Source organism: Macrobrachium rosenbergii, chromosome 25 (genome assembly GCF_040412425.1).
Source record: "Macrobrachium rosenbergii isolate ZJJX-2024 chromosome 25, ASM4041242v1, whole genome shotgun sequence".
NCBI classification, from domain to species: Eukaryota; Metazoa; Arthropoda; class Malacostraca; order Decapoda; family Palaemonidae; genus Macrobrachium; species Macrobrachium rosenbergii.
In genome coordinates, this window is record NC_089765.1 from 37748515 (window position 1) to 37773841 (window position 25327).

A 25327-nucleotide genomic window follows, 5' to 3' on the forward strand; every position below is an offset into this window, starting at 1 on the left:
AATGGTTTGATGTATTCAGTTAGCATAACTCATGCTATCCCATCTTCGTTTATTCGGGTTGAGAACGATACGACGAAGTGCTCAGCATGTCCTTTATTCTTGCTAGCTGTCTACAAGTTATTTTTACAGAAGCGTGAAAATACACAAAAATACACGAATACGAACATCACATTCGTGAGCAGTAATTGAATACTGAAACAAAACAATTCTTAAAGAACTTCACGCCTACCATGGCATGGAACCACAGAAAGGAAGCTCACTGCTGATATGTAACACTTACATTCCCGGCTCACTGAAGGATCCACGCCTACAATGGCATGGAACCACAGAAAGGAAGCTCACTGCTGATATGTAACACTTACATTCCCGGCTCACTGAAGGATCTTGCCCTCCAGGAGGCACTGAAGGAGGCCTCTCGGGGGTGTTGGAGACCTGTCATAGACCTCTCTCCCTTGAACCAATTCATTCGCCAGACTCTGTTCACGATGAAAACAACATGCTTGGTGCTCGCTTCCATCAGGAACGACTTCATGCTTACGGTGGACTTGAAAGATGCGCATATTTTCAAATATCCATCCATCCATCCTCTCACAAGTACCTACACTTTATCCTCGGGGAAGCAGTGTTCCAATTCAGGGTACTCTTGACTGCTCCCCAGGTGTTCATGCGAGTGTTCACCCGTGTGTCAGCTTTGGCCCATTCACATGGGATACGTCTGTTGAGGTATCTCAATGATTGGCTCATCCTGGGGGGCTCCCACTAACAGTTGCTCTGGGACAGGAATGGACTTCTCGAGTTTTGCCACAACTTAGGGGTCATAGTAAATCTCAAGAAGTCTGACCTCATCCCCAAGCAAAGGATAAAGTACCTGGGCATGCTGATAGATACGGTAGCAGCAAGTCTTCCCCTTGGACTCTCGTATCAGCAGGTTCAGGAAGGCAGCGCAGCTGTTCCTGTGTCGACAGGAGCAACCGCTCGGCAGTGACAAGTCGTCCTTGGTGACCTGTTGTCCTTGGAGAAGCTGGTCCCTCACGGGCGGCTTCACCTTCATTCTTTCCATTGGAGAATGAAGGAGTTCTGGTCTCAGGCTCAAGATCCCCAGTCCTTTCCCATTCCTCTCACGGAGAAAGTGACGGGACCTCGGCTGGTGGATGGATGACAGGAGCCTCGTAATAGGAGTACCTCTGCATACTCCCCCTCCTGACATGCTTCTGTTCTTAGATGCATTGACTGAGGGATGGGGCGCACACCTGAAGGAGTTGCTAGTTTCAGGTGTGTGGAACCGAGGCGACAAGCACCTTCACATCAATATCCTGGTACTCAAAGAGGCCTTCCTGGCCCTCCAAGAGTTTCAGGATCAAGTGATGAGGGACACAGTGGTGTTGATCAGCGACAACACCACAGTAGTGGCATATGTCAACAAGCAAGAGGGCCTCATGTCCCTTCCCCTTCATCAGTTGACACTGCAGGTGCACAAGTTGGCAGTAGCTCACTCGGTGGAAGTTCTTCGTTGGACTGGTCGGTACCGTTCTCGGCTAGCACTCTGCAGGGCCCGCGTTCGAATCTCCGGCTGGCCAATGGAGAATTAGAGGAATTTATTTCTGGTGATAGAAATTAATTTCTCGCTATAATGTGGTTCGGATTCCACAGTAAGCTGTAGGTCCCGTTGCTAGGTAACCGATTGGTTCTTAGCCACGTAAAATAAGTCTAATCCTTCGGGCCAGCCCTAGGAGAGCTGTTAATCAGCTCGGTGGCCTGGTTAAACTAAGCTATACTTAACTTCTCACTCGGTGGAGCTGTCAGCCAGATACATTCCAAGCAAGAGGAATGTAGTGGCAGACAAGCTCAGCCACCAGGATCAAGTGATAGGGACAGAATGGTCCCTTCACATGGACATTGCGGAGAGGTTGTTCAAGTTGTGGGGCTTCCATCCATTTACCTGTTTGCCACCTGGCACAAAAGGAAGCTTCAAGTGTTCTGCTCCATTGTGCCAGACCCATGGGCCGCTGCAGAGGACGCGTTTCAACACCTATGGGACAACCTCGATATTTACGCCTTCCCTCCGTTTTGTCCGATTCACAGGGTGTTGATCACCCTGAATCTCAGGATCATCCTGGTCCCTCCCAAGTGGTCACATGCTGTTTGGTGTCCCGACCTGCTAAGACTACTTTCCGAGGCACTGAGAGAGATTTCTCCCTGGCATGTAGAACGGTTCCATCAGGCAGTGCAGTCCGTGTCCTCATGGCTGGAGACTATCCAGCATCTCTGTACGAGCGACAGGCTTTTCTCACCACGCAGCAACAGAGATGGCTGGATACCTGAGACAGTCCTCTGCGGCGGCATACCAGGGAAAATGGGCTGTCTTCTGTGGTTGTGTCGTAGATGGGGTCTCTCTCTGGTCGGACCTACTATTCAGCAGGTCGCAGACTTTGTCTTTCTTCTTTGAAAGAAGCTTCTCTCTGTCTCAGCTGTGAAAGACTATAGGGTCGTCCTGGGCCTAGTCTTGTGCTTGAAGGGAGTAGATATCTCCTCCTCACTGGAGATTTCGCTGCTGATGAGAAGCTTTGAAAGGTCTTGCCCTCCCAGGGACCTCAGGCCCCCCCTGAGTGGGATATGACTTGTTTTGAGGAGCCTAACTGGTGCAACGTACGAGCCTATATGAGAGTCGTCAGACGGATCTGACCCTCAAGACCATCTTTCTGCTTGCCCTGGCTTTGGCGAAGAGAGTTGGCAAACTTCACAGGCTTTCCTTTGACATTAAATACTCGGGATGGGGATCAGTTTTGCTCTACTTCGTCCCAGAATTCATAGCAAAGACTCAGAACCCATTTGTCCCTGATGCCAGCTTCGAGCCCTTCATGATCCCCTCCCTAGAGGAATTTGTTGATAATGATCCAGACGAGATGCTACTGTGTCCTGTTAGTACTGCGGTACTATCTTAAGAGAACTCGCCATCACCAACCTGAGTTTGGATGACTCATTGTTAGTACTGGCTCGTCCAAGAAAGAGGTGTCCAAGAACAGTCTCTTTCTGGTTTTGTGAGACGATCAGGAGAGCGTACAGGCAGTCCCCAGTTATTGGCAGGGGTCCCATTCTGACGGCATGACGATAAGCGAAATTTGCCTATAACTGATTTTCGACGATTGTCGGCACCGATAAGTGCCGAAAATCGCCGATTGTTGGTTATCGGCGCCTCTGTTAGGTACATATTGGCACCGATATGGCGCCCATACCCGATTATCGGCGCCGATAAGCGGAAATTAATGCCGAAAATTGCCGACTTTCGTTGCTAGACGTGCCGAAAAACTGGATTGCCGATAACCAAGGACTGCCTGAACTCTACAGCTAGTGAAGATGACACCGGTACATTATGCCCAAGAGCCCACAAAGTCGGGGGAGTTAGTCCATTCCTCGTGTTCCGGAAGAATCTGTCAGTTCCTTGGGTACTAAAGGCTGAGGTGTAGTCACGGCAGACCACATTCACGTCCATTTACTCTCAGGGCATTGCCCACAAGTCCTCGGATACTTTCTTTGGGACCTGTGGTGGCTGCTCAACAAGTTGTGTAACTTAGCCGGCTCCTCTAAGAGGACAGGTAGCATCTCGCCTAGGGTGTGCGGTAATGGAGGTAAGAGAGTTTGTGTGAGTGACTGGCCTCTCCTCCTCTTCCTTCCTCTCTATCCTTCATTCTCTTTCTTTGGGCAGAGAGTGGGAGTCGAGCCATCAAGTGCTGGAACTGGCGACCAATGCATGTGTCACATCGAGCTCCCATTCTATTTTTTTATTCTTAGACATATAGAAGCATTCCCACCCCTTCCTCTAGCAAGGAGACCCTGACAATAAGGCAAACCCAATGCTTTTATTTGCTTTATTGTCACCGACTCTTGATTCATCCTAGTACTTTTTTGAATGATGTTACATTCTTCTCACTCATTTGAGAAGGCCCAGAAGTCTGACAGTTGATCATGCAGTTCTTACATTCTGTTCAGCATGTCAGAGGCACGGTACTTTTCCTCGCTCTGTCGACCAGGAAGAGAACCCAGGTGTGGCGAACTCCAGTCAGTTCAGAGACTCACTCAGATTCCTATAAGTCTTTATGTAAAGGACCAATGGTTTGTACTGTATATTGTGTAGCAACAAATGACAAATTTTTAAATTCATTTGTATTTTTCCTAATTATACAAACCTGAGGTCCTTTAGCATTTTATGCCCACTTCATGCCACCCCTCAGTCTGATGCCTGGGCCGAAAGGCAAATTGGAATGTTTACATCCGGGCAGGTGGGACTTCCACCTGCTGGACAGTAGTGAACTACCTAACTACCTTGTTCGAAAGTTTAATGGCCGTTCCAGCCTCGCTGAAAGCAATTCCCTATGTAAAGGACCTCAGGTTTGCCTAGTTACGAAAAATACAAATCACTTTAAAATTTGTCATTTTTCTTTGTTTCAAAGTTATTACACAATAAGCAGTGTTTTATATTTTTCAGACTTGTAATCTACAGTAGTATCAATCTGCAGAAGTTGAATTTGTCTTTAGGAAAAATATTTTGGGTTAGCTTTTGTTACATAAATTTGGAAAAGTGAAAAAAAAAATTTTTTTTTAACAAGAATTTCACAAATTTAAAAGTTTAAGTTTTTGGTGTCCTAACAAGGACTTTATGGTGTCAGCATGCCCTTAACTACAGTACTACTTTAAGGAGAAATGTATTTATGCCATAAAACCAAGTACATTTGGTACATACTCTTTTAATGGTATAGTCCTGTGTAGACCAGAATTGAAACAATCAAGGAATATATTAATTTTCATAATTTACTAGTTTTCCTATAAAGAGCAACTTTATTTTTTTTAAATAGGCTCAGATTGTTTAAATAATTTAACATTCCTTTAATTACCAACAGAATGATATAGAAGTGGTCCTTGTAAACACAGTGGAGGAAGTACTTCAAGCAGCATTCGATGATGGGTTTGGAGATATGTTTGAGACTGATAATGGAAAATCAGTTTCCCCTTCAAGCAAACTATAGAAGACTATTTATTTTTAGAAAAGATAATTATGCCATTGTTCTTATCGAAAGCCCATTCCTTTATACTGCATTTTGATAAGTTGTTATAAAGACTTCATTCAGGAACTGTAGGTTTCAAAAGTGGACAGTGGTTTGTATGGCTGGGAAAACTGCTTTTAATAACAACTTGAACTGTAACTTACACTACCACTGTATATATTATATATATATATATATATATATATATATATATATATATATATATATATATATATATATATATATATATATATATATATATATATATATATATATATATCTTTGTACATTCTTAGGCATGGCTTGATGATGGATACTGCTTTTAGAAACCTTGTAGTTTTTAGGTTTTTTTAAATGTGGTTTTGTATATGGTTGGGAAAGGGTAATTTTTGAAGGACTGAAAGCCAATTACTATTACTGTTAATCTTTTGTTGTATAGGTGTGTATATGTTGTCATATATAGATTAATTACATGTACAATATTATTGAGTTAAGACAGTATCACTTAATGATGCTTGCTCAAACTTGAATGATATTGTATTAGACCTGGGTTATATTCCATGTTAAATTATAAAAACATTCCATGGTTCAATAAAAATTGAATATATCATGGATACATGTTAATGGATGGTGCTACTTATATCTTTTCTAAACAAAAAGACAAAATTAAATATTTTATGCCATTTTATTTTTAATTTCATACAAAAATGTAGCCTAAGAGTCTTGGTACAAATCCTTCAGTTATCTTTCTCCTGATGCCATGTGCTTCATCATGTTGCTTATGAGTTTCTCAAGTTTCCGAAGTTCTTGTTGACTGTCTGTTTTGTACTGGACACACTAGTAAAAGAAAAGAGACTTTTCAGACCTTGACAATTTTGAATTAAATATATTTATAAAAAAATACAAGCTATTGTATTACAGAATGCATTTATTTATATCGTAATACAGAATGCATTTATTTAAAGATGCAAACCATTGTAGTTTCACTAGCTATTATCTCAAATTGCAAAGATTTAGTGCAGCTAATGCACTGATTGCTGAGAATAGGGCTACTGTTAGGTTAGGGTTGACCTCTATTTCTTTAACGCCTGCCTTCAGTGCTTACTATGTAAACCTCCTCTATATGTAACCCCTTTTGTCACAAACTGTCCTTCACGCCTTTTCTGAGTTTTAAGTGGTCTACTGTCATGCTTCATAGATTGTCTGATGCTGTGTGTAGGTAAACCCACTAAATGGGTTGCAACCAAGATTTGATAATGTTTGTACAGAAATCAGGGAGTTACTGGAAATAGTTACCACTTGAGTTTTCTTGATGTTTGTCTTGTTTACCCTTGGACTGTGCCACTGTCCCATGAGATACAATCAGGCACTTTTTCCACTCATGGTTTTTGAAAAGTGTGTAGACAGGCTGATGAGAAGGCAAAAGTTGCTTGGTGGATTATCAGGAAAGTACCTTATGAATTTAATCTTTTCTTTCTAAGCTATTTATAATTTCTTAATCCATCCCAACTGCCATTCCCCATTTGATGTGGCAAACCAGGCAGGATTCTTTACTGCCTTGCAAGGTGTCCCAACTCCACCTAGTTGACCAGTTGCTTCCAGCACTTTTTAATGACGTGGTCAGCTTTGTGCTAATGGAATTAAGGTAGTGCTGTTGATTTTTTTTTTTTTTTTTATTATGCATCTATTAATTTGCTCCTAGTTTACATTGTTAATTTTCTTTTGGGAGACACTAAACTTAACTCTGGGCTTGCTACTCATTACTTTAAGAAATATTGCGGACTACTTTATTTAAATATTTAAGGCTTAGAGCCAAATTTTCTTTATCTCCAGAGTTGTGCCCATAATTGCAATAGGATGTTTTAATCTGGAAACGATGTGGTGTTTTTATGACACTTGTAAGTAGTAACAACTCAGTGGTTGAATTTTTAATCCCAGGATTTCATTAGCCTGACTTCATTTACCATCAGAAAAACTTCAAGGTGAGTGTTGTTGCCTTAACCCTTAAACACCGAGCCTCTATTTACAAAAGTGTCTGTCATATGCCGGCGGCGTTCGGGAGTTAGCGCCGAAGCGGAAAAAAAGTTTTTTTTTTTTTAAATCACATCACGCTTAGTTTTCAAGATTAAGAGTTCGTTTTTGGCTCCTTTTTTGTCACTGTCTGAAGTTTAATATGCAACCATCAGAAATAAAAAAAAATATCATTATCATATGTAAATATTGGAATATATGACAGCGCAAAAAAAAAATTTCATATATAATTGTTTACAAACCGGGCTGTGAGCAAAACGGTTAAAGCTAATGAGTTATGTTTTCTTTCGTTGTATTGTACACTAAATTGCAATGATTTTGGTATATAACAAATTGTCAAACGATCAAAGCAACACAGAGAAAATATTATCACAAAATGATGCATGAATTCGTAACGCGCGGATGTAAAAACAAGTTTTATTCTAAAATTCACCATATAAATCGAAATATTGTGCTAGAGACTTCCCGTTTGTTGCAAAATGAAGGTAATTGATTGAATATTACTAGACTGTAAGTGTTTTAGCTTACAATTGCAGTTTTCTACCATTTCGGTAGAGTTAAAGTTGACCGAAGGTCGAATTTTTTCTATTTATCGTGATTTATATGAAAACATTTCAAAAATGATAAAAGCTACAACCATGAGTTATTTTTTGTTGTATTCTACATGATATTGCACACATTTTCATGTATAACACTTTATGTAATGCCTAATATAAAACGGTGCGAAAATTATGACAAGGTGACTAAAGAAATTCCGAGATTTTCAGTTTGAGTTACATGCGATCGTAAGGAAAAGGTTTTTAAAAAATTCACCATAAATCGAAATATTGTGCTAGAGACTTCCTGTTTGTTGCAAAATGAAGGTAAATGATTGAATGTTACTAGAATGTAAGAGTTTTAGCTTACAATTGCGTTTTTTTTACCATTACGGTCGAGTCAAAGTTGACCGAAGGTTGAAATTTTGGCACATCGTGATTTATATGAAAATATTTCAAAACTGATAAAAGCTACAACCATGAGTTGTTTTTTGTTGTATTTTACATGAAATTGTGCACATTTTCATATAAAAAACTTTATGTAACGGCTAATATAAAACGGTGCAAAAATTATGACAAAGTGACGAAAGAATTTCTGAGATTTTCGGCCGAGTTACTGCGCGGACGTAAGGATAAAGTTTTTTTTAAAAATTCACCATAAATTGAAATATTATGCTAGAGACTTCCAATTTGTTGCAAAATGAAATGAAGGTAAATGATTGAATATTACTAGAATGTAAGAGTTTTAGCTTACAATTGCGTTTTTTTTATCATTTCGGTCGAGTCAAAGTTGACTGAAGGTTGAAATTTTGGCACTTATCGTGATTTATATGAAAATATTTCAAAACTTATAAAAGCTACAACCATGGGTGGTTTTTTGTTGTATTCTACATGAAATTGCACACATTTTCATATATAAAACTTTATGTAACAGCTAATATAAAACGGTGCAAAAATTACGACAAGTGACGAAAGAATTTCTGAGATGCATCGATGCTCTGTAGTGCGAGAAGAAAGAAATTCGCGCATGCGCTGCTGACTAACGCTTCTAAACAAAACAGTGTGATCCGTGAACTCCCAGCATCCCTCAAAGCGTGTGATTTAAAATCTTTCGCAAACTAGGCCTATAACTATTTTTTCGCGAATATTTAAAAAAACTTTTTGTAGTCGACGTACCGTACGTCCACTCGGCACCCTACAGACAATTTTAGTCGACGTACGATACATCCAGTGGGCGTTTAAGGGTTAAGTAATTTTAAAAAATATTTTTAGCAAGTTCTACAAAGTTATGTATTTGCTTGTTTAACATAATCCATATATTGAGTCTGACCTTCCTATGCTCCCTCCCCCTCCTGTTCCTATTCTGGATGATGGGGACAGCTATTCTTGATTTAGTTTTTCAACACTTCCTTCGCATCCTTCGTTGTCATAAGCCACTACACAAGTCTCTTTGTCTTCCTTGTCCTTTCAAGAAATGTTGGGTAGCCACTGCCCTGAGAAAGGATACACAATACTCTAAGGAAGACAAACACGCCATTGGAGGGACAGCCAATGGCCACGTTCAGCCAGTCGACTAAGGTTTGGGTGAGTGTGCGTTGTTGCAGTGTATCGTAGCTTCAAGAGATATTTCACCCCTCCTTGCATTCAACGTTGGAAGTGCAGCAGAAGTCGAGCCTTCACTTTCGTCTTTTGCCGTAGGTCATGGCTGTCTCTTCCCCGGTCATACCTCCTCGACTGTGCATCTCCTATCAGTGCAGCTCCCGCCCAAATCGTCGTCTTCCTCTTCCTTCCGTTGTCCTTCAGGGCACGGCCAAGCATACCTTTAGTGTCAGTACAGGAGTTCCTAGTATTTTTGTACTTTCTCTTCCCCTACACATCTCCTTTTGGGAACAGTTCCTGGTTGCCGTTTTCAACCATGTCGCTGCAGTATTCCAGATGTCTAAACCAAGATACACTATCCAAGGAAAGAAGAATAAGCAGTCGTGCAATGTTGCATGCCTGTGTTTTGGCTTCATGGTGTACAACCGAGGAGGAAAGAGAGAAGGCTAAGTAAGCTTTGCCATTACCACAATATTGCATGGCTGTGGCTTTTTGATGTTGCTGCAATTTGCAGAATGTCCTTAGCGAAGGTTCACTCACCAAGGTAGAAGCAGCACAGCCGCACAATGTTGCACGGTCATTTCCTTTCTACAAATGTTGCACGACCAAGAAAAAACTCTACTTGACTGTTTTTTGTTGATTTTGTCTCCTCTTTACGCTCTCCCCTGTCAATGGACATAGACTCGGAGCCTCTTCTACTTAGCCTGAGTGAGTGTGAAGAATGTGGATGCTTCTTCATCCCTACACACTCCCGCTTCATGGTGGATGGATCGCTCTTCAGAGAATGTTTCCTGCCACCATGATTGTGTGGACGGTTGGCTGACACATCTGTGGGGAGTCTATAACAGCTGTGTGAATACAACCATTCTTCGGGACCTGTATGGATGTCATCTCTTTCCACAGATCGTCTGCAGCCTTCTTTTACCGTCGAGTCTTCAGTCTTTCGATCGGCTCAAAAGTACACCATGCCTCCCTCTCTGGTTCCCTCGACCTCTCTCAATGACTCAGTTGTGATGTGGACTGGAGTCGTTTGAAGTTTTGGTGTCAAGTGTTCGAGACCCCTCAGTACTGCTCCATTTATGGGGAATACACAGGGAACCAAGAGTGTGCTAGGTAGAGATGTCAGAGCCAGGACCGATCATCTTCTCTTTCAAGTCACCCTCAGTACGATACATACTGGGATTGGTCTTGGCCCTGGCCATGCGTACAACCAAGTTTTGCAATGGATTTGAAAGATGTCAATGAAGTTCTCCAGTCCCTTTGGGACCACAGAAGCAATCAGAGGTGTCCCTTTCAAACCCCCTTCCCTTTCCAGAAGAGAAAGTAAGGGTAAGAGGAAGGTATGAAATGCTAAGACAGCTTCCTTCCCCACATGCGGCTGCTAGTGGGGGAGTGCCCGTAGTCTTAAACGTCATATTACGGTAGCTGAAACCTGGGGAGTAGATGTCCTTTGGCAGGATATCAACCAGTTCCTGCCACTCTTCATCAACCATCTGGTCCATGACCACAAATTCGTTCCAGCTCGCTGAAGAATCTTACCCTGTGGGGAAATTGCATGTCGAAATTGAAGGCGATGCTGAATGAATTCGCTGTGGAAATCCTAACAGTCTGCTTCCTGATTTCTTCAGCTGTCCTCCAAAGAGAAAGTGATGGGCAATTGGAACCAGTCATATGTCTTTCTTCCCTGACCCATTTCAACAGACTCAGGTCACGATAGAAACAACTCGCTCCATACTTGCAACCATCAGGGAGTCCCACTTGATTCCCTCAATGGGTTTGAGGGACGAGTACTTCCAATACTCACCCAGCAATCCTACTGCAAGCCTCTCCACTTCATTTCCTGGGGAGACTTCGTACCCCTACAGAGCAGACTGCTTCATGCCTATCCCTGTTGTGAGCTTCCGACTTCTCCCCAAGCATTCACATGACTTCTTGCCTTGGCTTCGACTAGGCATGTTTGTTCAAGGTACGTCTCCTGATGTATATCGACAACTGAGTGGTCCTAGAGAGCTCTCATGCTCAGCATCTATAGGACAGGACTGACTTCTCAGATATGGTCGCAGACTGAGAGCTGCATGGACTTTGAGATGTCCAAATTCTCACCCAAGCAAGAATAAGTATCTGCAAGACTAACACGTACAGCAGCAAGGTTGTCCTTGTCTCAACAGATGCAACCAGCTCGGCAGTTGCAAACTGTTCTTGGTCACTGGGAAAGCTGGTTCTTCACAGGCGGCTTCTCCTTCATTCCCTTCAGTGCAGATTGAAGGGGTTCTGGTCTTTGACAAGGGACTCCCTGTTCCTTCCCTTCCTCTCTCAGAGAGAGACAGGACTTTGCCTAATAGTTAAATGACTGGTATCTCCTTTGGAGTGTTGTTACACATTTCCCCTTTGGAGATACTTCGTGCCTCTAGGCATCGACCAGAATGGCAGTCCTGCACTTCAATGGGTTGGGTTGGGTACCTAACCTAACCTAGGCTGGGTTAACCTAGCCTAACTAAACCTAGCCTAGCCCGTTGCTAACCTACACTTCAAAATCCTGAAACTTTTTATCTTACCTTTTCATAAGGCTTAGGATCTGAGGATAGGTGCTCTGTGGTGCTGATAAGCAACAGTACCAAGATAGTTCTATAGTCAACACGAAAGGGGCTAGTGTCCTTTCATCTCTTCATATTGATGGTGCAAGTGCACGGTTGGGCAGTGGCACACTCAGCACAGCGGTCAACCAGACACATTCCAGGGAAGATGGATGTACAACAGACAAGTTCAGTCACTAGGGTTGGTGTGAGGGACAGTTGGTCTTGGCACCTCGACATTCCAAGGATTGTTTGACCTTGGAAGACGGCCAAGTTAGACCTTCAATCTCAACACACCGAAGCTGTTACTGTTCAGCTCTGTCTTTCCGGATCGTGGGCATAAACAGCCAACAGCCATACCAAGTTGAAAGTACCGCTTCTCGTCTGATCAGCGAAGATAAGCAATGTTGGGTCTGGCCAGTACTTGGCTGGGTGACTGACTAGGAACACCAGATGCTATTGGCATCTATGAGATATCTTTCGCATCCATGGTATATAAGTCTTTAAGCTTACGTGATCGCAGGCTGTCTGCGTTACCACCTAAAGGGCCTGACCTTCAAGTCTGAGTGCCGACAACTTGTTAGTTCCAGCTTGGCCAAGAAGTGGTATACAAGAGCACCATTTCTTTTGACTTATGTGTGATGATCAAACGGGCGTACCCCACAGCTGATGTGGTGGACAACAGTATGTTCTAGCGTGATTTCGCAAGGTCACGACAGAACACATTCACCTCCCCTTTTACGTTCAGGACGTTGCTCATAGATCCTTGGACTCTTCTTCCTTGAGTTCTATGGTGGCTGCTCAGCAGACATGTAGTCAATCCAGCTCCCTGAGGGACAGGTAGCATCTCACCTAAGGTGTACGGCTGCAAAAGAGAGGGTGTGTGTGTGGGACTGGTTCCTACCTTTCTCTTTTATACCCCCTTCCTCTCCCAGTGGGCAGAGGGATGGTCAGCAAGCCGTCACATGCTGGGCGGGCATCTGCATACTGAGTATCCTGTCTATAATCTAACTCAGTTTGGATTAGTAGATGCAAGTCCTACCCTCTCTCTAGCAAGGGGAGAGAGGGACTGACAGTGAACAAACCCCTTGGTCATCTTCAGCTTTATTGCCTTCAAATAAATGATGCTACATCCCATTAATTTGAAAGGCCCAGAAGTCTGGCAACTGAACATCACACATGTTCAACAACAGATCAGAGGCAAGGGTCTCCTTCCTTTGCTTTTATATGACCAGGAAGAGGTGCCCCAGGTGAGGCAAACTACCAGTCAGTTCAGAGATTTGCTCAGAATCCTCCCACCAAGAAGCAAGTCTACCATATGTAAAGACCAAGGTTTGTATACATGTAGGAACAAATGACAAATTTTTAAAGTAATCTGTATTTTTCCTAACATACAAGCCTGGGGTCTTTACATAAATGGCCCACCTCTAGCTAAAAGGTAAAGCGAATGCATACCAGCTGGATGGCTGGGCTTTCTCCCCTACTGTCGGTAGCCAACTACCAATAACCACCTTATTTTTAGTAAACGGCCAGTTCCAGCTTGCGCTGAAAGTAAACCCCATATGTAAAGACCGAGGGATGTTCAGAAAACTCCTGATAGCTGGGGTGGAGAAGAATCAGAAGATCCTGATGCTTTCTTCCCTTTATTTTTAAAAAGGGTTCTGGTATATTTTCTCGCAAGATTAGTTAATTCTGTAGGTACCTGCCACGCTCTTTTAGACTTGACAAGCCATTTTCGTGAGAACCTTAATAAAGGCTTTTGAGTGTAGAGTAATACAAACTTTAGCCATGCTTTCAATTTAGATCATAAGCACTTATTTTTAAACTTCAGAATCTTTGAGTGGGCGGATGAGCTTCAGGATTACTTCAAGATTTCCTTACAGGTATGCAGCAGCAAGTCTGTTTTGGAATCTTTAGTAAACCAAGACCTATTGTGTCTAGAGTTCCACAGGGTAGTGTTCTTGGTCTGCTGTTAATTTTAGTGTATACAAGTCATATGAATTAAATTGAAAATAGAATTGAGGCCACAGGCCATACGCTGGGACCTATGAGGTCATTCAGCGCTGAAATGGAAATTGACAGTAAAAGTTTTGAAAGGTATAATAGGAGGAAAACCTCGCAGTTGCACTATGAATCAGTTGTTAGGAGAGGGTGGAGAGTAAGATGGAAGGAGGAGGTACAGTACAAGGAATGAAAGAGGTTGTAGCTAGGGCCCAAAGGCACACTACAAAGAACCGTAAGGCACTACCCGCCGCCCACGGGGTACAAGTGATGTTGTTGGCCTGAAAAATAAGATTGTACAGTATCCCATTAATGCAACACTTGTGGGTGTATTTAAGTCTCCACTGATCAGAAAAGGTGTCCTTAGTCTCAATTACGACATGGAACAGATCGGTGAATGATGAAGTCAGTGGGGTAAAACTAAAATACTATTGATTAGTAGATCTCTTGCTGATTTTCCACTCCATCCTCCCCTTCTTGTGGATGGGACTTTGCCGAGTAAATCTAAAGCTTTGACTATACTTGATGTAACTTTTGACTATCTTACTTTTGAAAAACGTCTAATAAAAGTGTTAGCAAATGCTGCATGAAGTCAGCTAATGTACATACAGCCTTGAATATTTATAACGATAAAATCGACAACCTGTTTTTAGATTTTGTCTTCCTTAACTAGACTACTGTTTTCCAGTGTGGATGTCTGCTTCTACCAGAGATTTATCTCTTTTAGATCAGTGGATCATAGTGGTAGGTTTCTACGAGAGATTTATCTCTTTTAGATAAGTGGATCATAGTGGTAGGTTTGTTTCTTAATATTAACAGTTATGTAATTTGGACCATTGAAGGATGATCTCGTCAGTCAATTTTTCATGAGTTTTATTTTGACAAAGATTTTTTACATTCTTGACTGATACCTGATCCGATTCCCTTAACTTCCAAGAGTGACCAGATTTGCTGAATAGCAGCACCAATATGCAGTACATGTTCCTTGCTGCCAAAATTGGTCCAAATGACTGGGTTCATCTGAATAATAATAATGATGATGATGATAATCAAAAGTGGCCTTTGAGATAAGACTAAAAGATGCATACATAATTAATCTGTGTAAGAAGAAAAGATGCATACTTAAAATTGTTACATACAAAATATATTTAAAATAAATTTCTTCATAACCCATTTTTATAATCAGTCCCTCTTCAAAAGAAATGAGTTAATTGGTAATGCTGAAAAATGCATGGGTGAATCCACAAGTCTTAGGCAATCGTGCATCAAGTTATTCATGCTGTTTAAACACCTGAGCTGTGAGAAATGTTGGGGAGTAAGGTGGCAACTTACATGGAAGCAATGGGTTATGCTTGAAAAACAACTGTCTACAAAAAAAATTCTTTCATAGCTCCTTACAATTAGCCCAAAAAAGCAATTGCAGTATGGTGGCAAGTTTAAGCTGCTAAATACCCAAGACCACCTAATTGAGACATAGGATCCCCTTCTCATTGAGAGAATGACCTGTAGTAAAAGCCATGTGGCTCCAATGCAGAATATGAAGAATATATGAAAATTTATATTTTTTAGAGTAATTTGTATTTTTCCTTGTTATATAAACCAGAGCCTTTTTATTTATGAGCTTCCTTCAGTGCAAGTTTGATAACAAAAGACTCTGGTTCGTATACTTAGAAAAAGTACAGATTATTTTAAAAATTGTATTAGTTCCTATGGATATACAAACACTATGCCATTCATGCATGGAGTATTCTACAATGCAAGCGCTGAACCAGCTGTAACCTGGATAACAAGAAAGGTAACCAAAGAGGAGGGAGTCCACAATCTGAGACTCATGTCTACCATTGCATCTTCAGCTGCCAAACGATAAACAACTGCTACTGCTATGCTCTTGTTCCCTTTGTCTACCTGTGGTGTGACAATATCAGTGTTTGTGCTGTGTTTATTTTTGAAAGCTGAAGACCCTTAGAGACAAAGTCAATAAATGATAAACCCTAGAGGGCTCCAAAGGGAAATCAGCCTACAGAGAAAGGCAAGTTATAGGAAAAGGTGATAAATAAATATGATGAAACAGAAAACAAAACAAATGCACCTGAATTCAGATGTCAGCAGAAAGCAGGAATGAATTTGCTCCTCACTTAACGATCTGGAAGTCAGAAGATTGCACATCTGCACTAGGGAAACTATTTCACATTTTAGTTATAGCCAAAATGAAACAGGTACTATGTCGCTATGAAGCCCGTGGTTGACCTTGTAGACTGTGCTGCTATGAGGGCAGTTGTTGACCATGTAGTAGTCAATTTTTGCCTCCTCTTGTGGCAGACCCTCACTTTACGTGCATATACTCCTGCAGAGGAAGAGAATGCCCTTGTTATTCCCTTTATGAATGACTTAAGTCTTGGTCTTCTACTCAGAGCAATACATCAGAATGCAAAGAAAGTCTAGAAAGGGGTTCCCCAGCTTCCTTCGACAGTAGGCCTACACCAGAAGTGATGTAAAATTGTCCTTGAACTTTCCAGGGGCCCTTTTACCATCCCCTCCACCCCGTGCTTCCACTTCTTGGCGAGGCAAGGCTGCTATTTCTTCCATCAATCCCATTCATTCCTCCTTGAATGATGAGGAGACTAAGCAATTAGCTTCATTAATTCAGTTAAGGAAGGCCTGGCCTTCTCTCAATGTTGATGGTAACTCTTCTCTCCAAGCCTTCTTTGATTCCTTGGCCAGGAGACAGGGTAAACAAGTATTGTTTGTCAACACCCCTACTTACTGGTCTCCACCCCTTCAACCAGGACTTTTAGTCACTCTTGGGAGACCAGCATTTGCAGCAGATGCACAGGGCCTCCCACTCATCTTCAGTCACGAGATGTTCTCTGGCCTCTTGGTGGTATGGGGATAGTGCCTCTTCTTCCCACTGTCTCCAATCCCAGTCCTATACCAAGGACCAAGGAACAGATCTCCTCTCGGGATAGTCGTTCTCCCTGTGACAGTCATCATCAGCCCTTCGTTGGCTGAGTCGGTAGAGCTTCAGACTGTCACTCGATGGGCCGGAGTTCAATTCCTCCGGCCGGCTGATGAAGCGTTAGAGGAATTTATTTCTGGTGATAGAAATTCATTTCTCGCTATAATGTGGTTCGGATTCCACAATAAGCTGTAAGTCCCGTTGCTAAGTAACCAATTGGTTCTTAGTCACGTAAAATAAGTCTAATCCTTCGGGCCAGCCCTAGGAGAGCTGTTAATCAGCTCAGTGGTCTGGTAAAACTAAGATATACTTTTTTTTTGTGAGTCATCACTGTTCCAAGAGATGGCACTACTGCTCTAACCACTGCTCCAGTTCTCACTAAAGACAGAGGCACAAGAGCCACTGGAGTTCCTCATATCGATCATCAGGAGACTCCCACAAGAGAGGCTGGTCTCTTGTCTCCCCCTTGAAGAGACACTATTTCCTATCACTGGCGTAAGAGGCCCTGCTTTGGGTCCCAATACAATTCTCCAGTGCAGGACCATCAACGTCAGTAACCTGTTAACCAAGCACTGGGGGGTGAAGTCTCATTTTTTATTGGGAGTGGGATGGGAGCAGCGTGACAATCCTTTCCGACTACAGATGATGCCACACCTGTAGTTAGTAGAGTTAAAGGTATTCTTGTTGAGTTTCTTGACTGGCACTGATGATGACTCTCTTCCAGATCTTTAGTAGTATTAATCAGTCTCCCACATCATATCTTATATATTTTCTGGCAGGTGCTTGGCATCTCACACAATATTTTATCTCCCCCAGGAGGAGAGCATCTCCAAATTCTTTTTTAAAGAGAAAGCTTTACAATACATATCTTCCTGCTATTAGACCTAAGACTGAAGGAAATTTGAGACATATCTTGGAAACTCAGCAGAATATTGCTGTTTGGCAAGGTATGTTTATATTTCAGTCTACTTTAGGGAGAGCCACTGCTTTTATACCTTCTATAGAAGGAAATTCAAAAGTGGTATATTTAACCCATTTTAAGTTAATTAGGAAGTAGTCACTCCCATTAAAATATCCTCCTGATTGCATAAAATGGATGCTGGATGATTATCTGAAAAATTACTTAATACAGGCAGTCCCCGGTTATCAGTGATCCGGTTTTACAGCACTTGTCTAGTGACGACAATAACTTGATTTTGGGCGCCGATATCGGCTTATCGGTGCTGATACCCACCTAACAGAGGTACCGATCCCTGCTTATCGGCGCTGATAAGCGCCGATATTTGTCAATTTCCGATTGTTGGTGATTTTTGGTTATCGTCACACTGTCGGGAACTGAACCCCCACCGATAACTGGGGACTGCCTGTGGTAGTTTAACCAGACAACTGAGCTGATGTAGTTCTCCTAAGGCTGGTCTCAAGGATGCATCTCTAATAATGATGAAGTTCAGATTTTATTTATTAAATTACAGCTTTTTAAAAACTTGATGTTTGTTGCCGATTATATTTTGGACAACACACAAAAAATGTGTAGCTGTCAGTGTTGCTCTTCAGTCTTAAACAGGTGCTGGATCATGTGGGTTATTCATCATATATTACCAGGTCAAACGAGAGTGACTAATCCTATGACAAGTCAAAATTATCTCATTCTGATTACAGTAATTCCAATTTCCAATTTTGGGCTTTATCTGTTTTAATGTTACTACCATGTTCATTATTCCATATATTCTGCAATTTATCAATTATAATAAGTTTTAGAAATGTTACCTAATCACTAATAGGAATACCTGTATCTGCGTGTGATCTTGTCACAGTAGTTGTGCTTTTGGCCTCTCCATTGGCTTTTCTTATCCTCCAGTGCCTACATGCCAGAATCCTACATTTCTACATTTTTACCATCTTCATATAATTTGTGAAGTGAAAATTTAATTTTTTGTACATGGGTATTTTTTGGACTACATTTTTGAAAGGTTTCTATAATATCTTTAGAGCTGCAAATTTCAAATTTATGTAACTATATTTTTAATTATTTTAATGGCAGATCCTATTGCACATAATCCTACTGGAAAATAGAAGCACTGTTAGGCAAGGTAACCTGATAAGTTTTTTTGGTGATATGGCTGCAAATCTGGGAGAGCATAAGTTTATGTTGCAAAGATACAAGTCATTATCATAGTATATAATGGTCACTGACCCAACACTAAACAAAAAATCAATATATTATTCTTAATAAAATCTTCTACTAATATTTTCCCTTTTGATTTCAATACATCACCAGCCCACAAAGGATTATAAACACCGATAATGCCAAGTAGTTAAAATGGAGAGGGAATCTAACAGATTAAATTCTGAATATTTTCACTGAGGCATCACTTGGGAGGAAGGTATATGTAACAAATAGACAAATGTCTATCTAAAATTACCCTAACAGCATGCAAAAATATATTTAAGATACAGTGGTTCCTTGGCATATGAATGATTCGTTATTCATACTTTCATTATATGAAGTAAAATTTTCGAAAAATTTTGTTTCCACGTATGAGCTAAAAATTCAATTTACAAACTGTTTGGTGAAAATGGCATGTGCCCAGCCAGGATTGAGAGAGGAGAGGTGGGATCCCCTCGAGGAAACCGAAATGGTTGCAGTAGGCTACGGTTGATAACAAAACCAAATATTATTCATATTTTGCAAGGAGATTCAAAGGAATCGACTGTGTGTGTGTGTGTGTGTGTGTGTGTGTGTGTGTGTGTGTGTGTGTGTGTGTGTGTGTGTGTGTGTGTGTGTGTGTGTGTGTGTGTGTGTGTGTGTGTGTGTGTGTGTGTGTGTGTGTGTGTGTGTGTGTGTGTGTGTAGAGAGAGAGAGAGAGAGAGAATCAGCAGTATCCGGCAGATGTGAAAACAATCCCTCACGTGTATGATTGTCGTGTTTTTTACACTTGGATCTTGAGTGCAAGAAGATTAATTATGCCACAACACATCAACTTACTGTTGGCAAACAGCAGATTTTAAAATTGTAATCCAACAAACATGAGGATTTTTAGAACAAGTAATATGTAAAGAATACAAGTAAGAAAATGAAAGAGATCAAATAACTTTTCACAAGGAAGCCGTTTAAACAAACAATCAAAGGCGTGTAGAAGCTGAACACGGAGCCAATGGGATTTATGATGTGGGGATGAGTTACTTTTACAGTGCTAAAAAATCAAACAAGTGTCACTCGATAGGTATTTTACCATAACAATAAAGTGATTCAGGTGATCTGAGTGTAAGTGAAAGCAAATGGGCGAAACGTAGTGAAAGAAAAAACCATCCGAGCTCGATCCCGGTGGTACAGCTGGGAAGATAGTGGGAAGCGGACCCCCGTCTCCCACCCAATGACCCACCACCATCCTCCCCCACCCCCCCTTTCTACTGTCTCACTAAGCACAGTCCCAAACACTCACTCAGGTATGACTCTCTCTTGATTTTTTACTGTTACTGTATTGCATTTGATTGTTTTTATATTTTATCATTATGCTAAATTTACTGTGAAAATGACATTTTTATAATAAAATAGTTTTATATACTTACCCAGTAATTGCATAGCTATTAGTTTCTTTTAACCGGCAGCTCAAAATTTTGAAATTGCGGGTCCGCTAGTTTGTTATGGTTGTGGCGACATGCCCTGCCCACTTTCGGGTATAAGAGAAGGTACAACACAGCAAAGAGCTTCAATTTGTTTATGCCCTTATGTCCAACTGAGGGAAGGCGGGCGGCTCTGATTATGTAATTACTGGGTAAGTATATATAAAACTTATTATAAAAATGTCATTTTTATATAAGTAACTTACCCAGTAATTACATAGCTGATCCCCACATTGAATGGAGGTGCGAATGTTGGACATATCTACCCCAAAACATTATTAATAGTAATGAGTTTGAGAATAAAAATTTGCTAACATTGAATCAATGTTGTTGAACCTTACTTGATAAGAGAGCTGCACAGGTAGATACTGCCACTGGTTGGAGCTCATTTTATCCAGTAGAGGCGAGGCGGTAAAGCCTTGAGGGCCTACTACTACAGTGGGTGCTTTGTAGCGATGGACTATATTCCGAGGGCTAGCAAAGTACAACAAGGTGCCCCTGCCCAGGGTGCAGTACCACACGAAATAACCAGAGTAAAGTCACCATAACCACTTAAAAACACCAATACCCAACCATAACCAAAATACTGGAGGGTACTCCAAGTACATAGTATTCCCAGGCTCTCCAAAACTCAGCACTCTAAGCAAGGCGAAGAGCTTAAAGAAAGGACATCACTTTCTACATTTCCTTTCCCAACACCACTCCAGCCGCGTTAAACGGACCCAAGGTACTGCACTGATCGTAAGTTGTCTCGATATCCCTTAAATAATGCGATGCAAGCACCAACTTGCACTTCCAAGACGTCACTTGTACAATTGACAAAATGGATAGATTGCGCTTAAATGCCAAAGATGTAGCGACTGCTCTTATCTCATGGGGTTTTACCTTTAAAGATGACAGTGAGTCTTCATTCACTATGGAATGTGCTTCGGAAATCAGATCCCTCAGAAAAAATGCCAGAGCATTCTTAGACAGGAGTCTAGAGGGATATTTCACAGAACACCAAAAGTTTCTTGAAGTACCACGAATGTCCTTCGGTCTGTGAAGACAAAACTTAAGGGTCCTTACTGGACAGAGAGTTTTCTTCTTCAGACAGACCCACTATCTCAGATTAAGTTCTTGATCATAAAAGAACGAGGCCATGGATTCAATGGCGATTTGTTCTTAGCCAGAAAGTCTAGGGAAAGGGAGCAAACTGCATTCTCCTGAGAAAATCCTATGTTTCTGTCTAAAGCATGGATTTCACTGGACCTCTTAGCGGTGGCCAAGGCGACCAGAAAAAGTTTTCCTGGTTAGATCCCTTAAAGAGATAGAGTGCATGGGCTCAAAACGTGAACTGGAAAGCCACTTAAGTACCACGTCTAAGTTCCAGGACAGCAAAGGTTTTCCTTTAGGCTTAATATGGTCACACAAATCCTGGTTCGACGATAAGTCCATTCCTTTATGGCGGAAAATTGAGCTAAGCCTAGCTCTGTATCCTTTAATGGTAGAGGTGGAAAGTCCTTTAGTGGAGCGTAGGAGAAGAAGAAAGTCCGCTATCTCTGCTACAGAGGTTTCAGAAGAGGACAAGTTATTTTGTCTGCACCAGGATCTGAAGATGGACCATTTTGCCCGGTAGACATTATCTGAAGACTGTTTTCTACACTTCGCAACTGCGTCTGCAGCCGCTCTTGAAAAGCCCTTCTTTCGCAGCAGTCGCCTAACAGTTTGAACCCTCTTAGGGCAGGTTTGGTGGAACCAATGGAAGTGAGGTTGCCTGAGAAGTTGTTGCTTTTGTGGCAGCAGTCTCGGGAAGTCCACAAGAAGTTCCAGAAGATCCAGGAACCACTCTGTTATTGGCCAGAAGGGGGCTATCAAGATCATGGATAGGTTTTGATGAGACTGAAATTTGTTGACAACTTGCCTCACTAACATGAAATGGGGAAAGGCATAAAGATCTTTGTTGGACCAATCCTGCAACACTGCATCGGTCACCCATGCCAAGGGATCTGGAACTGGTGAGCAGAAGAGAGGAAGTCGGTGATGGTCCCTTGCCGCTTCGTACAGGGAGAAAGAGTGGGTTCCTCTTTGTTTCTTGATGTACGCCAGTGCTATCGTGTTGTCTGAATGCACTGCTACTGTCCTCCCCTGTGTTTCTGAAGTGAAGCACTGTAGGCCCAGAAATATCGCCTGTAGTTCCTCCATGTTGATGTGCCAGTTTTGCTGTTCCTGGGACCAGGTTCCTGACACTTCTTTTAATCCCAAAAGAGCTCCCCAACCTAGATTGGGCACATCTGAAAAGAACTCTAGGCTGGGGTTCAGAGGATGAAGAGATTTCCCTTCTGATAGCCTCTTCCTGGAATTCCACCAAGGAAGATCCTCCTTGATTTCCATCGTTATCGGGAATACAAACGAGTCCGGAAACTTTTTCCTGTTCCAGCTGACCTCCCTTGGGCTACTAGTATGCCTCCTCCCAGGTAGTGGGGAGTATGGCAGGGACCGGCGCCAGGAAAATCAGCGGGATGAGCAGCCGCCTGCTCCACTGACACTGATGCCTGTAACTGGGCCACTGTACTCACTACCAGATTTAAATGTTGCTCAATGGCACCAGGTACATGAGAGGTGGTGCTGTGAGCTCTATATGAAGAGGAGCTCTGGCACTATAGGGCACTTGGGCACTACTGAAGGTTCAGGCACTATTAGGTGCTCAGGCACTTAATGGGAGCTATGAAAGTGGACAACAAGAACATTCATACACTGACGATCCGCTTGGCACCAAAACTGGCGATCCACCACCAGAAGTTCAGGAGACATCCAGGAGACAAAAGCACAAGGCTGTCCCATTAGAAATAAGGTGTGGGCTATACTTCTGCTCCTCAAGAAGCTCACAGAAGCGGAGAAGAGCGAAGATCATCAGAAAAAATGCCTCTTCAACGGCCGCTATTCATTGGAAAAAACAAAATCTCTATGGACATCTTTCCCATGGCCGTCCGTCGACACCTGCGGACAGCAGGTTTGACTGAGGGGCAGCTATCTGGGGACAAAACCCCATCAGGCTCCCATGGACTGACAGTATGCCTCCTCCCAGGTGTAGGGGAGTCTGGCAGGGACTGGTTTAGGAGAGCTGATAGGGCCAGATAGTCACCACCTCCACTACACATCCAGAAAGACGCCTTTCCAGGCTGTCTGTCGATACCTGCGACCGGCAACAGGCTCGACTGAGGGGGCGAATACCCGCGTGTAACCCCCAACCTCCCTTGGACTTCCAGTATGTCTCCTCCCTGGTTATATGGGAGTATGACAGGGACCTTTGTCTAGCAGAATCAAGGGATGAGTAGACACCTTCTCCACTGCACAACACTTCACTATCACAAGGTTAACATCTGTTAACCTAAAACAAGATTGGCAATGGCACGAGAAGGAAGCAAGGGAGCCAAGCGTGGGAGCAAGTGGATAAAATGGGCTGGAAGGTTAGCAGTAGGAGAGAGATGGCTCAGATGGCGCCAGGATCCCAGTAACTGGCGCCGAGCGCCCAAGAGTGGACGCCGAGGCGCCAGAGAGTGAGCCCCGAGCGCCCCAAGCGGGCGCCTAGTGCCCAACAGCGGACGCCTAGTGCCCAATACCAGGCGCCTAGTGCACAATACCAGGCGCCTAGTCGAGTCGATAAGGCCGGAGAAGTCTCCTTGAGAGGAGGCAGAGACTCCCAGGGAAGGAGCTTCTCTGGTGGCATAAAACCTGTAGCTCGACCTGGACAATTTGGAAGGAGGGAAACAAAAACTGCTTTGTCTTGTTCCCTCTTCTCAGAAAACCAATCTTCTACTTCCTCCAGTGCCTTCCTTGCTGAAGAGGAAAGAACTAACTTCAGTAATTTCAAAGGACCAACTGAGGGGGCTTCCATAAAGAAAGTCGAAGCAGGAACGGAGGGAATAGCTGGCGAGAAGAAGCTTGGATAGGTTGCTAGCAGGAACCTCAACAGTGCAGAGTACACCGATGAAGGCACATCTTGATTGGGAACAACCTCTTCCTCAGAAGAGACAGGAGAAAGCGATAAGTCCGCTGTTGTCTGAGCTGTAGGGGAGCCTTCTGAAGCAATCTAAGAATATTATCCAGTTTGCTCTGAATCGGGTCAACTGTAGGAGGAACAATGTCCGAAACGACACTAGTAAGAAGCGGTGGAGGAGCGGGCGCCAATGGGTGCTCGGGAGGTGCTGTAGAGATGGGAGCCAGTGACGAAACCTGTTGGTGAAAGGGCACCAGTGGGTGCTCAATTGCAAACGGGGGCTTGGGCGCTTCTATGCTAGTTGCTGGCTGCTCGGGCACTAATTGTAGAGACGAAGGTGCTGGGTGCGCACTCCTGATGCAGTAGCTCCTTTATACAATGAAGAACGTCTCCGTGCCACAAGGCGCCTCGGCGCCAATTTACAATCGTTGTCAGAAGAAGCAGAAGAGAATTGTTCAGGGCTATTCCAATGACTACACGATGGGCGCACTGAATCCTTGGCCTTCTTGCAAGGAACAGGGGAAGAAATTTCAAACTCCACTGCACGCCGCTTCAGCGGGCGTGACTTGTCCGCATAGCGCCACGCACGTCTGGGACTCAAATCCTCGGAGCTGGAGGACATACAATGAGCGCTCACTTGAAGGCCTTTCCAACGGCCTTTGGTTGCAGTCTGGGATTCATCAACAGACTGAACTGAGGGGGCAACTGCTCGGGGGCAGACCCCACTGACCTCCCTTAGGTTGCCAGTTTGACTCCTCCCAGGTGCTGGGGAGTATGTCAGGGACCTTGGCCTAGGAGAATCGGTGGGCCGAACAGCCACCTCCTCCACTACCACTGCACTTGCACTGGGCGCCACAGGGTGCCTATTAACTCAAAGCGGATTTTCGACTCCAGACTGACAATGGTGTTGGGGTCAGAAATGTGAGAGCCAGGTAAAGGAGAGGGTTGCACAGGTGGAGATGGAATGGGATCGGAAGAAATTACAGGAG

General features: G+C 42.9%; 2 protein-coding genes and 1 pseudogene across 5 annotated transcripts in view; 2 read left to right on the forward strand and 1 right to left on the reverse strand.

Moving 5' to 3' along the window:
- Positions 1-5217, forward strand: part of LOC136852573 (lon protease homolog 2, peroxisomal-like) — a 186521-nt gene extending 181304 nt beyond the window's left edge. For all 4 annotated transcript variants that reach the window (XM_067127378.1, XM_067127376.1, XM_067127375.1 and 1 more), the window contains exon 19: positions 4896-5217. In XM_067127378.1, coding sequence (XP_066983479.1) covers positions 4896-5021 — 126 coding nt within the window. In that variant the 3' untranslated portion in view covers positions 5022-5217. The remainder of the gene's footprint in view (positions 1-4895) is intronic.
- Positions 5218-5705: 488 nt separating this feature from the next.
- Positions 5706-25327, reverse strand: part of Srp9 (signal recognition particle 9) — a 39423-nt gene continuing 19801 nt past the window's right edge. The window contains exon 3 of the mRNA XM_067127400.1: positions 5706-5876. Within this exon, the coding sequence (XP_066983501.1) occupies positions 5781-5876 (96 nt within the window). The 3' untranslated portion in view covers positions 5706-5780. The remainder of the gene's footprint in view (positions 5877-25327) is intronic.
- Positions 12125-12243, forward strand: LOC136852644 (5S ribosomal RNA; annotated as a pseudogene).